Here is a 12,564-nt window from a genome sequence, read left to right as displayed (position 1 = left end):
GCAGGCTGTGTTTTTATAGAATTTATTCGTGTGCGTATACACGTCACGTTGGGTGTTGAGGTGGGTTGGCGTGTCTGGGTGTCTGCGGAGCTGTATCAGGGTGTGTTGTGTGGGTGCACGTGGCAAAAGCCTTGTGGGGTTCAGCTGAGTGGGGAGATATGAGAGTGAGGTGTGCTTGGGAGGCTCTCACCTTGGGTGCAGGGGAGGGGGGAGTTGCAGCCCCTTAACCTCAGGTAAGGGCTTCTTACCTTGAGATCATTTAAGTCCTTACTGGCTGTGTCCACGGACACGGTCACATCCACGTTGGCGTCCAGGGGCCAGTGGGACTGGCCTGTAGGCTCTGTTACCCGTGCCGGGTTGTAGACCATAAAGATCTCGACTCCGGAGCTCCAAGAGATCCCGAAGGTCTTGGCGCCCTTGGGCACATCGCTGACAGGGAAAGGAGGGGGACAAAGGTCCAGGGTCAGAAGGATGACTGCAGCGGGGTAGCGGCTGAGCAGCCGGGCCACCCAGAGAGCACCCCCTACAGCTGGGTTGGGGAACGGTGGGGGCGTGCCCCTGGCAGGAAGTCCCGCCTGGCTGGGCACGGGGCAGCCCGGGCTCCATCCTGCTACCCGCTGGCCCTCCTCGGACCCTTCTGGGCACATCACGGCCCGGCCTCAGTCTCCCCATCTGTGACACAGGGTGGGGTGGGAGCAGAGCAGCGGTGCTGGGCTTTGTTTGAGTAGTAGAGCCCTCTGAGCAGCCCTCCCGGGGGCCCCGCAGACAGAAGACGGACAACAGGGAGCTGGGAATGGGACGGAACCACGATGCTCAACCCTTCAGCTTCACAGCGACCCTGAGACTCCAGCGAGCTGGGACAGCAAACCACCTCCACCCCAGGGCTTCCCACTCTCGTGCTGCCGGCGGGAACCCACTTGGCCGACCACCTCCACCGCCATCCGCACCCCCCTGGGCAGCCGGGCAGCCCCCTCTCTGGTCTCCCTGGGCCTCCCCACCCCCTCCAGCCTGTTCCATACACCGCACGTGTAAGTCAGAGTGTGTTGCACCTTTTTGCTCAAAAACTGGACCCTGTCACACTCGCGTGTAATTGGAAGAGACACACTCACTGGTACCAGGTCCCTCGCTGGCACTCTCGTGTGTCTGTCCAGCTGGCTGCGGCTCGCCCGGCCCCGGGGCTCAGGGCTCAGTCCTCTCCTCTCTGTCATCACTCGCCCCTTTGGGGATGGCCGCCTGCTACATGGATGTACTCAGAACTCCCCTTTCTCGCCTCCGGAATCCTAACTGTCTTTTGAACGTCTCTCTTGGGTGCTTAACAGGCATTTCAAATTCAACGTGTCCAAAATCAAACCCCTCCTTCCTCGCTCCTGCGCCGTCCAAGCCTGCCCCAGGCAGGCCACAGCCACTCCACCCCCAGACTCACCCTGGTCCCTCTCCTTCCCTCTCGCTCACATCCAGCCTCTCGCAAACCTTCCCAACCTTCCCCACGGCTCCAGAAGATGACACCCTCCCCTCCTCTGTGGCTGACACCCTCCCCTCCTCCATGGCTGACACCCTCCCCTCCTCCGTGGCTGACACCCTCCCCTCCTCCACGGCTGACACCCTCCCCTCCACGGCTGACACCCTGCTCCACGCAGGATTTACAATAGGCCGCTTCCCCCTGCTCCCTCTGCTACTGCTCAAGGTGTGTGCGTCTTAAACAGAAGTCACAGAATGTCCCTCTGGCTCATGACCTTTCCACAGAGCCTCTGTCGTCTGCCCCAAACCGGCTGACTGGCCTCGTGGTCCCCCTCCCCCTTCATTCCCGCACACCCAGCCCCTGGCTGCCCCTCTGGCTTCCCAGCGGGCTCCGCCTTAGGCCTTTGCGTTTGTAGTTCTCTTCCCCGCAGCAAATATCCTGGGACTGCCGCTCCCCATTCCCTTACTAGGCACCCCAGCTGCCTAGTGAGACAGGATGACGTGAGTAACCCCGGAACCCCACACTCCCTAACCCCATGACCCAGTTTCACTTTAACCACAGACTTGTCACCCAACGTGTTTACTGGATGCAGTTCCCATCGCCCGTGCCCGGATGGGTGTCCAGCATGGACCAGGGCACCGCAAACGCTGGTTTTATGCGTGAGGCCAGGGCAGCCCGGACTGGCTTTCCCAGGACAGCCGAGCTGGGAGGCGGCGGACCCGGGATCGGACTCCGACCTGCCTGGCCCCGGAGCCCTTGGCTGAGCCCTTGCACGTCCCCAGAGCGAGTGGGCACAGGCGGGGGCAAGCGGCCGGCGGCAGCAGGGTTGCCAGCTTGTGGGGGACCCCTGCCCCACCCCACCCAGGGATGCCACCGCCAGGCACAGCCCTTTTGAGGGGTGGGGGGTTTGGGGGAGCCAATCCCAAGCTTTGAGCAAAAGTTGACATTTCCAAATCACAGCACCTGGCCACACCACCCCTTATTTGGAGTCTTGGTAGAAAATAGTAATCACAATGACGATGATGATGATGATGATGAAGAGGGGAAAAGAACTGACACCACTCCTCTGGGGGTCTCAGGGGCTTCTGAGCCTGCCCCCTCTCCTAGCTCAGCAGCTCACATCTCAGCTCAGCCCTGTCTGGGGTGCTGGGGTCCTGGTCTCAGGTTCTTCCTCCCCTACAGGTGCCAGGTGAGTCCCCACAAGATCCAGACGGGCCTTGGGGAAAGGTGGCTTCCTCCAGGAGGCACGTGATGGGCGGGGCTGAGGCCCAGGGGTCACCTGCCCCCTAAGAGAGGCCTGAGTCCCCGCCCCACTGCCTTCCAGGCCCCTGTCACCTCCATCCAGGTGGCTTCCTCTCAGAGTGAAAAGATGCAACAGAGCTGAGGCCACCCCAGCGGGAGCTTCGCGGACTGCAAGGGTTTCCCACCAGCGCTCACACTGGGCAGGCAGGCAGGTCGCATGCCAGGAGGCTCAGGGATTATGCTCTTTCCTCCTCTCTGTGGGTGGGGCTGTGGATTAAGGGCTGCTCTCAGGGGTGGAACAGGAAGGCCTGGGAGTTAGGGTGAGCCCCAGGTGGCCCCCAGTGGGGTTGCCTCACCAGCTCTCCCATCTGCCCCAAAGGAGCTTCCTAATCCATGCCTGCCCCGCTGCTTCGCTTTGGCACAGCCCCCAGACCCAACCAAGCCCCCAAGCGCAGCCCTGGCGTGTCCCAGACTCACAGGCGGAGGGATGAATTTGAAGTGGCCCTTTCAACCAGAGGAACTACAGTCGTAACCACACGGGAGACGCCCTGGCGGTGTGACTGTCATGATCTTTATCATCACGTCCAGGGTCACGGTGACGAGCTGTGCCCTCACCTGCCTTCTGCCCCCGGTGCCCTTCCCCCGTCTCTGCGGGGACCACGGGTGAGAGTGGGCTGTGGCAGGGGGCCCTCTTTCGCATTCTTGAAGACCCACTTCGAAGGACACCTTCTCTGTGGAGCAGGGTGTAGCCTCTGTGGGGGGTGTGGCCTCAAATCCTGTCACTTGACTGCCCTGAGCCTGGGGTTCCCCCCCTGTCACATGGATAGAATCCAAAGAGCTACTTGCTAGGGCTGCTGGGGAATTCCATGAACTGATATATTTAAAGTGTTCAACCCTGGCTGGTGTAGCTCGGTGGGTTGAGCGCAGGCTGCGAACCAAGGGGTCGCTGGTTCGATTCCCAGTTGGGGCACATGCCTGGCTTGCAGGCCAGGTCCCCAGTGTGGGCCACATGAGAGGCAGCCACACATTGACATTTCTCTCCCTCTCATTCTCCCTCCTTCCCTTCTCTGTAAAAATAAATAAAATCTTTTTAAAAACAACAAAAAACCCAGGTGTTAAAAAAACAACAACCATGAATTAAAAAATAAAGTGTCCAGCACACAGTAGGTGCTTAATAAGTGTTAGGTGCCACCACCACCGTTCCTATTACTCTTCCTCCATGAACCTCAGCCCACTCGAGCCAGAGCCCACTGTCCTCTCCCCTGTCCCCACAGCACAGGTCCAGGCCTCCTGTGGGGCCCCTGCGCAGTCCCTCTGTGCCAGCCGCAGCAGCGTCCTGCCTGACCCACCCTGCTGCGCCCCACATCGCATGCGCAGAGCAGGCCTGGGGCTCCAGGTTGGGAAAGAGGTACAAGGAGAATGGAGTCAATTCTCAGAGAGTCTCAAAGAGGAGGTGGGGAGTGGGGAGGGCAGGGAATTGCAAACCAACAGGTAATCCTAAGCCACGCCCACTCGCTTAGGCAAGGTAGGCGCCCACCCAGCCGCAAAGGCATAGGAATTGCACGTTTCACCGGTAACAGTGGGGTGAGTCTACTTGGGCGGCGCTTCCAAGCGCCTCCGGGCCGTGCCAGGCACGTGCCCCGTTTCTGACACCTGTGGTCTCGCCCGCACCGCACGCCAGCCCTCCCAGGTGTGTGCTATTGTCCTCATCTGGCAGATGAAGAAATCTCAGGGACGTTAGGTGAGTTGCCGGGGTCACACAACTGGCAAAGGGAGGAGGACTGTCTTCTATTGCGCTGGGCCCTGCTGACGTTAAAGTGGGCGTGGCGTGCGCTGACCCGGAAGGAGGGAGGGAAGTGCCAGGACTTTGTGGCGCCGTTTCTCCGTGCGGCTCCTTGGGAGCTGGTAGGGAAGGCCTAGGCAGGATAGGGGGCACCGAGGCAGAACAGCCGTGCCCCCTCCTCCCCATGCACGCACCTGAACCTTGCAGGGGTGAGGCCAGGGCAGGCCAAGAGAACGGTGCCCGTGACCTCCTGGTCTGCGCCTGCCCGAAGGCAATGAGACTGCGCAAGGGTGTCCAACCTGCGGCCCGTGGGCCACACGCAGCCCAGGACGGCTGTGAGTGCGGCCCAACACAAAATTGTAAATTTCCTTAAACCTTATGAGACTTTGTTGTGATGACGTGTCGCATGCAGGGCATTTAATGTGAGGCCCAAGACAACTCTGCTTCTTCCAGGGGGCGCAAACACACCAAAAGCTTGGACACCCATGCCAGGGGGTCTGCAGAGGCCTTGTCTCAGGGGTCGTCCCCGCCAGCCCCTCCCCGCACAGGACTCCGTGCTCGAACCTTCCCACCACAGACAGCTCCCCACCTCACACCTCTCTGTGCTTTGGGCTCAGGGAACTAGAAAACGTTTCCTTTTGCTCAGCTGGAACCTGCCTCCCAGAAGCTCCACCCACTGAGTTCGAGCAGGCCACACCTTCTGTCCAGTTTCCCATCTGGTTTCTAGGGGGCAGAGAAACACAGCCTTCTCGATGAAGCTTCTCCCACACCATCCATCCGACCTGCCGCTGGGACCTCTCCAGCCCTCCGGGACAGAGCTCAGGGGCTGGAAGGGCCCCGGACCCCCGAACTAGGGTCTGGCCAGGGAGGGCAGAGTGGCGCTGATCCAGCCTCCGGAGGAGTGGGCGGATAAGGGAGGCGGGTAGCAAAGGACCAGTGTGCCTGGGGAGTTGCCCAGGGCACCGTGAGGGGAGAGCCGAGACAGGAGGGGAGAACAGTGCAGAATTGAATAGAAAGGCTGAAGAACAAGCCGGTGGGCAGCCAGGGCTCCCCTTCACCCCTGGCCAGCCACCCACAGGCCAGGAGCCCCCGAGGTGCCGCCTTCTAGGTGTCCTGGATTGAAGACCCCTGAACTGAAGCCACAGAAGACATCAGGGGACCAGCCAGCAGGACCCAGCAAGGCCTCGCTGGTGCGGCCAGCTCTGTGGAACCTGCTGCCTGGAGCCGAGACCCACCGTGGCCGACAGTCCCACAGAGCCAGTCTGCCCCCCCACAGGTCCCAGGCCTGAGGGACGGCAGTTCCCCAGGGGCACACAGGGCTCCTGTCAGAGCTGCCAGCTGCTCTGCCTCAACACTCATGTCCTGAGCCCCAGATAGGAGGAAGGAATCACCTCAGGGTGACAAGGGTAGGGCCCACGCTGGGCGAGTACATCATAGTCCACAACACAGGTCTACTCCATCCCAAGCCCCTCCCCGTGGCCCCTGTGTGTGCTGTGCGGGGGAGTTAGCGCTCCTCTCCGCATTTGCACGGGATGGACCGATCATCAGAGGGAAGCCGCACAGCAGGTGACCGTGGCAGAGCCGGGATTTGACGCCGCTCGGGTCTGACCCCAAAGCTCACCCTCTGTCCTGTCCCCCCCACTCTGCCCTCACAGGGACCCAGCAACATAGAAGATTCCCAGACCAGCCTCTCAGCCTCTCTGTGCCTCAGTTTCTTTGTCTGCAAAACGAGGGTCGCAGCAGTCCCGCCCTCGTGGGCTCATTGACTGAGCTGAGACAATGCAGTGAGCACTGTGAACACTAAGACCGCGCGGCCATCCTTGTCCTGACTGCCACAAAGGGCGTGGGGCAGCGGGCGGAGCCCGGGGAAGAGGACTCTTGCCCCTCCCTTCACTCTCCCACCTGACCAAGAAACGCGTGAGCCATGCTGTGGTCAGCGCCCACATCCTGAAGTTCTTTGGCTCCAGACTAAGAGAGGCCCTGCCATGGGCCGTCTCATCTCCCGGTGCCAGAGCCCAGCACGGAGCTGGTCCCAGAGCTAGCGGCTGCTAACGTTTGTTAAATGACCACAGTGGGGTCCAGGCCACACAGGCTCGGCCCCCGGCCTGCTGCGGCTTCCAGCAGGGTGCCGGCTGTGGCTGACAGGGGGCAGGGGAGGGCGGTGGCGGACACTCTGCAGACCCCACATCTCCGCAGGCATTTTCTCCAAAGTTCGGAATCACAGAGGTTGTGGCCGTGTCCCCTCCCACCCCCTCCTTCCCAGAGAGAACCATTTCCGTGCCTTCTCCCTGCCATTGCTCAGGGAGGGGCACGCCCGGGGCCTGGAAGGAGGGCCCACGTTGTCCGGGCCTCGTTTTCAGTGGACGGCTGTCTGCCCAGGAATGGCGGCTGGAGAGGAAGGTGGCAGCCTCACCCAGGGGCCTTCCCAGCAGAGGCCGACAGGGGCTGGGGACCAGAACGTCCCTTAGAGAGAGCCCGAATGGAGAGTCGGAATCACGAGTCCCTGCCCACCTCACAGCCACAGATCCCCCATGTGGCCGATGACGAGGAGCATGCCTGGGCTCTGTGGGCGATGCGATTCTGCATCTTTCAAGCGGGGGCCAAACTCCCAGGTACAAACAACAGGTATCGCCATCTAGCATGGAAAAAAACAGGCTCAGAGAAGCTAAGTGATGGCCACGTTCGCGCGGTCTGCAAGGACCAGCTGACCCCCGGCCAGTGGTTATGACTAAGAGCGGTCCTGTTTCCAGCCCTCATCAAGGTGACTGTCGTGTCCCTCCAGCCCCACGTCCCACCCCCTTCTCTGTGCATCAGGACCACTCGGCAGCGCTGACCAGTTGCTTAGGAGTCACTGAGGGAGGGCTGAAAGCCTCTCTGGACGGAGCAGAGGACGACACGTCCCAGGGAACACATTCTGGGATCAGGAAGGAAGCTCCATCGCAAGGGAACGACACCCCCCACCATGTCTTACATCTGGAATAGTCCTCTCTCGGGGCGCACCAGCTCGGGAGAGTGGACTTATCTCAGGCCCTCCAGCCCTGTGGCCCCAGCCCCCGGGTCACAGAGGGTGGGGTCTTGGGAGGAGGAGAGAACACTGGAGGCTGGGAGTGATGGGAGCTGGGAGGGGAAAAGGGGAAGGCGATGCCAAGACTGGAAATGATCAGAGGGGGAGAGGGCGCAGGGGAGGGGCGCTGGGGCGGAGGAGGGCAGGAGAGAGCGGCTGACCACAGAGCTTGCCCAGCTGGTCCAAAAAGGGCGGGCGGCAACAGGAAGACCTGAACTAGGGTGGCCGGCCTCTGAGGCCCTCCCTGGTGAACACTATTTTACGTTTCAACAACACACACACCTTTCCACATCCAGAATGGGAAACCCAGCCTCCTGTGCTCCAGGAACCCTCAAATTTAAACCTTAACATCACGTGCAGTAAAGGAATGTGACGCAGCAACAGGACGGAGCAGGAGGAGAGAAGGTCCTCACGGGCGTTAAACCCGTGCCCCAGCCCTGCCGTCGGAACCCGTCAGTCACCGTGATTGGTGAGGCGTCAATCTTGTACAATAATCACCGCGTGAGGAGCACAGTTACACCTCACTGTACTTCCGTGCACGGTAAAAGCACTAATTTACTGCTGTAAACATTAAGAACATATTTACCACAAGTTTTATAACTCTGTGCAGGGAGCCCCCCCAAAAATGAAGTGGTCTGGGTCCTCTCTCTGGCTCTCTGGGAGGTCCTACAGAGACCCCCCTCCCCCCTGTGACCACCGAAGTCTGGCACCTCCGATCCGAAGGGTCCCTTTTGCTTTGATGCTTTTGTAGGGCTGAGGGAGGCTGGGAAAATCCAGGAGAATGTCCCCACCCCGCACCCCCAGCCAGCCTTCTCCTCCATCCCTAGGAATAAACATTCATCATGGCCTCCAGCCTGGGGCTCTGATCTGGCCTCTGGGAAGACAAGGAGGGCCTGGCTGGGCCACTAATGGGTTCCCCGAGTCCCCAGCCCCTCTCTTTTTGGTACGCGTCCTCTGGGGACCACCTCCAAGCCAGGACAGGGACAGCAAGGGCAATCTGGCCAGACCCGAGTGGTCAGCGTGGTGAGCTGGCCCACTGCAGTACGGGGGTGAGGGGGGTGAGCTGGTGAGTGGCCCACTGGGGTGGGCAGCAGCGTGGTGGGGGGCGGGTAGGATCTGCAGCACGTGCTAAGTCAGGGGATTTCAAAGGGCTCCTTGGGCTAAGGCACCCTGGGGCACACAATTACCCCAAACACAAATATTTCTCCAAATCACCAGTCCATTCAGCACTTGGGAGAATTAATCACTTCCTATGACATCACGCCACACGTCCACCTCCCCAGGCACCCCCAGAGGCTTCCGACTCCAGGCAGCTCAGGTGACTGGCACATCTCCTCTTCTGGGGGGCCTCCCCCTTGTACCAGCAAGGCCAAATAGAAACCCCTTATTTGACCTCAGCTGGCAAGGCACCTAGCAGTGGGGGCAGGGGAGCCCTAAGCTCATTTTCAAGGGCAGCCTCCTTCTTGGGAGTGAGCTGCAGGCTCCTCTTAAAACTTTTCTGGGTTGACAATGCCATCCCCACTTCTCCCACCTTTCCTGACAATTCCACACTCTCCTTCCCTCACCTGCAGCAGACTTCACCGGCGGGAAGCTCTTGAGGTCTACTTTTAACCCAATCTGTTGCAGAATAAACTTCTGTTTTCTAGTTTAGAGAGTCTCAGTGGCAATGACCCTAGTCACTACCAACGCCGGGGGAGAAGACTCCTGCGGGACTCAAAGTGCTCACTCGGGACCCCCAAGAGGCAGCCCCTCCCGGAGTCAAGCAGAGCACTGCAGCTACAAACAATGCGGACAGCTTCCTCGTACCCCTCGGCTGGGCAGAGGCCACACATGAGGACACTAAGGTGCTTGGTGACCACAAAGGAGATTTACAGTCAGCATCATCCTATGGTCCCACTGTGCGCACCCTGGTCCGTCCTCTGCTCCTCCCACCCTCTGATGGGAAGAGCAGGTCCTAGAGAAAAGGGAGCCCACGGGGCCATCATTACCGTGAGCACCTCCCACTCCCAGGGTACCCAGCATGCAAGGGGCCCTACACACACACGTCTCATAGACCCTCCTCCTGACCCATGATGGCGCGTATTATTGTTTCTCCATTTGTCAGATGAGGAAACTGAGGCTCAGAAAAGTGAAGCAGCTTGCCCGGGGTCACACGGCATGAATAGAGGGAGCTGGGATGAGAACCCAGGTCTGACCAGCTCCAGAGTCTGGGCCCCTCTCCTCCATGCAGAACAGAAGAGGGGAAATAGCTCCTCTTGTCGGGGCTAAGAGAGGGCCAGTGGCGTGGCCCAGGCCGGACAGTAAGCCCGCAGCAGAGGGAAAGCCCCCCAGAGCTCCCCGTCAATCAGAGACCTCCTGGCTCCCTGTCGAACGCTTCCGGCCCTAGCCAAGAGCACCTCGCAGGGCCAGCGGTTTGGAAATCGCCTTCCAGAGACAGCCGCCCGGGGCGAGCACAGGGGTCAGCCATCAGGAGGAGGAGGGCCCCTGGAGACCGCTTCCTTTCTCCTGGTGATGAGACAGGGTGGCCAGGTCAAGTTCAGGAGGCCTAGCTGAATCTGAATTTCAGTAAAATAGCAGATGTTTCAAACACAAGTGTGTTCCATGCCCTACATCAGTCATCCTTTATCTGCAGGGGGTACGTCCCGAGACCCCCAGCAGGTGCCTGAAACCATGGGTGGTGCTTCTGTATGCACACACCATGTTCTTCTCTCACTCACACATGCCTACGATAAAGTTTAGTTTATAAATTAAGCAGCACAAGAGATTAACAGCAATAACTAATACTACAATGGAACAATGATAACAAGGTACTGTCATAGAAGTTATGTGACTGTGGCCTCTCTCTCTCTCTCTGTCAAACTACCTCATTGTCCCGGACTCACCCTTCTATTTCTCGCGATGACGTGAGATGAGGCAGCGCCCACGTGACCAGGCGCAGGGCGGTGGGTGTGCTGAACAAAGGGGTGATTCACGCCCCAGGCGGGATGGAAGGGGACAACGCGAGATTTCATTACACTACTGAGGAGGGTGCACAGTTTAAAACCTAAGCATTGTTTATTGCTGGAACTTTCCATGTAATGTGTTCGGTCGACCACAGGTCACTGAGACCGCAGAAGGCAAAACAGCGGGTAGGACTGCCACACTAAAAAGGAAACTCGCTGTTCATCTGAAGTGCAAACCTAACCGGGCATCCTGTATTTCCACGGCTCAGTCCGGCGGCCCCGTGTCAAGAGAGCAAGAGGCGGGGATGCAAAGCACAGCACGGGGGCCACAGTCAGCAGGATTGTCACAACTATGCGTGGTGTCAGACGGGTCCAGATGCACTGGGATGGCCACGTCATATGTTATATAAATGTCTAGTCACTATGCTGCACGCCTGAAACGAACATATATTCGTGACAACCGTAACTGAAAAATGTATTCTAAAAAATGGGGGCAAGAGTGAACGGGGTCTCTGCTGGCCACTTAGTTCTGAGAGAACCAGCCCCACAGCAGGGTCCCCAGTGGGACCTGGAGCCGACGTCCGACCTCCAGTGCTCCCGGGTCTCCTTCCCCAGCCCTGTCGCTGGGGCTCACGGCTGGAGACGGGGTGGGGAAGACTTCTGGGGCAGGGGCTCCCCCGGACCAGCGGGGAAGCCAGGCTCAGCATTCAATGACCAGACGGGGAGAACACGGGTACCGAGACCCAAGGGGGATGGGAGGGGCTCAGGCCGCAGCCCCCTCTGGGAGGGGTTCCCGCCCTGAGCACCCCCATCTGCAGGGGCTCCAGCCCCATCCCATCCGGCAAGATGGGATCCATAGCTAGTCCGTCGGAGCTGGAGAGGCCCCCAGACATGCTCGGGTCTAACTCCATCAGTGGCCAGTGGTGGACACTGAGCCTGGGCCAGATCCCTGGGCCTGCCCTGGTCTGGGCAGAGCTGGGACGGCGAGGATCTGGGTCAGGAGGAGCAGCTGATGCTTCTGCTGCCCTTCAGATGTCACCATGGCCACCGTTGCTGCCACCACTGCTACCACCATCATCATGGCGGGCACAAACCCCAGATCTTGCTGCAAGTTCTTTTCATTTTTTAACTCATCGAATCATCCCCTAACCAGTCCCTCCTGATGCCTATCACCCTGGTCAGCCTCCAAGGATCAGGTTGCCACACGACCCACCCCTCCACTTCGGAGAGACGGGCTGTTGGCAAGAAACCGAGGGACGCCCGGGCCTGCTCCCGGCCTTGGGCCGCAGTCCATCCCGATGCTCCACGAAAGTCCCCCTTGGGCACCAGAATGCACAGCCCCGACCTCCGAGTCTGGCCCCAGGGCTCAGAGCCTGAACCCTTACCAGGAGCCAGCGCCCCGAGGTGAACCCTGGTCTCTCCTCCCAGGCTCTGCAGCCGACTCCACCTGCTCTGCTGTCAGAACAGGTACCAGGCACGCACCCCGTGGCCTCCGCGGCCTTCCTTCTGGCCCAGCCCTCTGCAGCCAGCTGGGCACCTCTCAGGTCTCACCTGTGGACATCCACATACGTCTTGACGCCCACCACACACACTGCATAGGTGGGCTTCTTCAGGGACAGCCGCACAGCTTGCTGTGAGGCCATCCTATGCCCCGGCTGCCGGCCTCCTGCGCCCTGTGTCCCCAGCTCCTCTCCTGGGCACCTGGGAGCCAGGAAGGAGTGTGAGTTCTGATGGGTTGGTGATCTCCTCCTCCCTTTTAATTTCACCCTGAGACCTGATTAGCCTGCCTGAGCGAAGTCCCCACCTCCTGGCTCCACGCCCAGCCCTTCTCACTCGGGCCTGTCAGTCCGGGAGGTCAGGGAAGGAGGCGCCGGGGTTTCTCTGGAGGATGGAGGAGAAGGTTTCAGCTGGTGCCCCTGGTGGGGCATCAGCTCCGGTCCCCCTTCCCTGGCTCCGCCTCTATCCTCCGAGTTGGTGCCCAAACCCCAGATGTCAGCGTCCTCCAAGGGCTGACTGGGTACCAGGTGCACACGGAGTAGTTTGCAGATCTTATCTCACACGCCAGGAGATCAGG

At 60.0% G+C, this 12,564-nt stretch overlaps 1 protein-coding gene across 2 annotated transcripts in view; it reads right to left on the bottom strand.

Moving 5' to 3' along the window:
- The window catches only part of LOC123831987 (protein-arginine deiminase type-3), a 61,098-nt gene extending 48,865 nt beyond the window's left edge, over nt 1-12,233 (bottom strand). The window contains exons 1-2 of one of the 2 annotated variants that reach the window (XM_045859377.1): nt 12,042-12,233; nt 249-429 (exon numbers count right to left, since the gene is read on the bottom strand). In XM_045859377.1, the coding sequence (XP_045715333.1) occupies nt 249-429; nt 12,042-12,133 (273 nt within the window). In that variant the 5' untranslated portion in view covers nt 12,134-12,233. The remainder of the gene's footprint in view (nt 1-248; nt 430-12,041) is intronic. The other variant, XM_045859376.1, reaches the window with a different exon arrangement.
- Between the last annotated feature and the right edge of the window lie 331 nt (nt 12,234-12,564).

Source organism: Phyllostomus hastatus, unplaced genomic scaffold, assembly GCF_019186645.2.
Source record: "Phyllostomus hastatus isolate PE091 unplaced genomic scaffold, TTU_PhHast_1.1 phas_scaffold_182, whole genome shotgun sequence".
Taxonomy (NCBI): Eukaryota; Metazoa; Chordata; class Mammalia; order Chiroptera; family Phyllostomidae; genus Phyllostomus; species Phyllostomus hastatus.
Note: the sequence above shows the minus strand (reverse complement) of the source record. Positions and strands in the feature narration are given on the sequence as shown.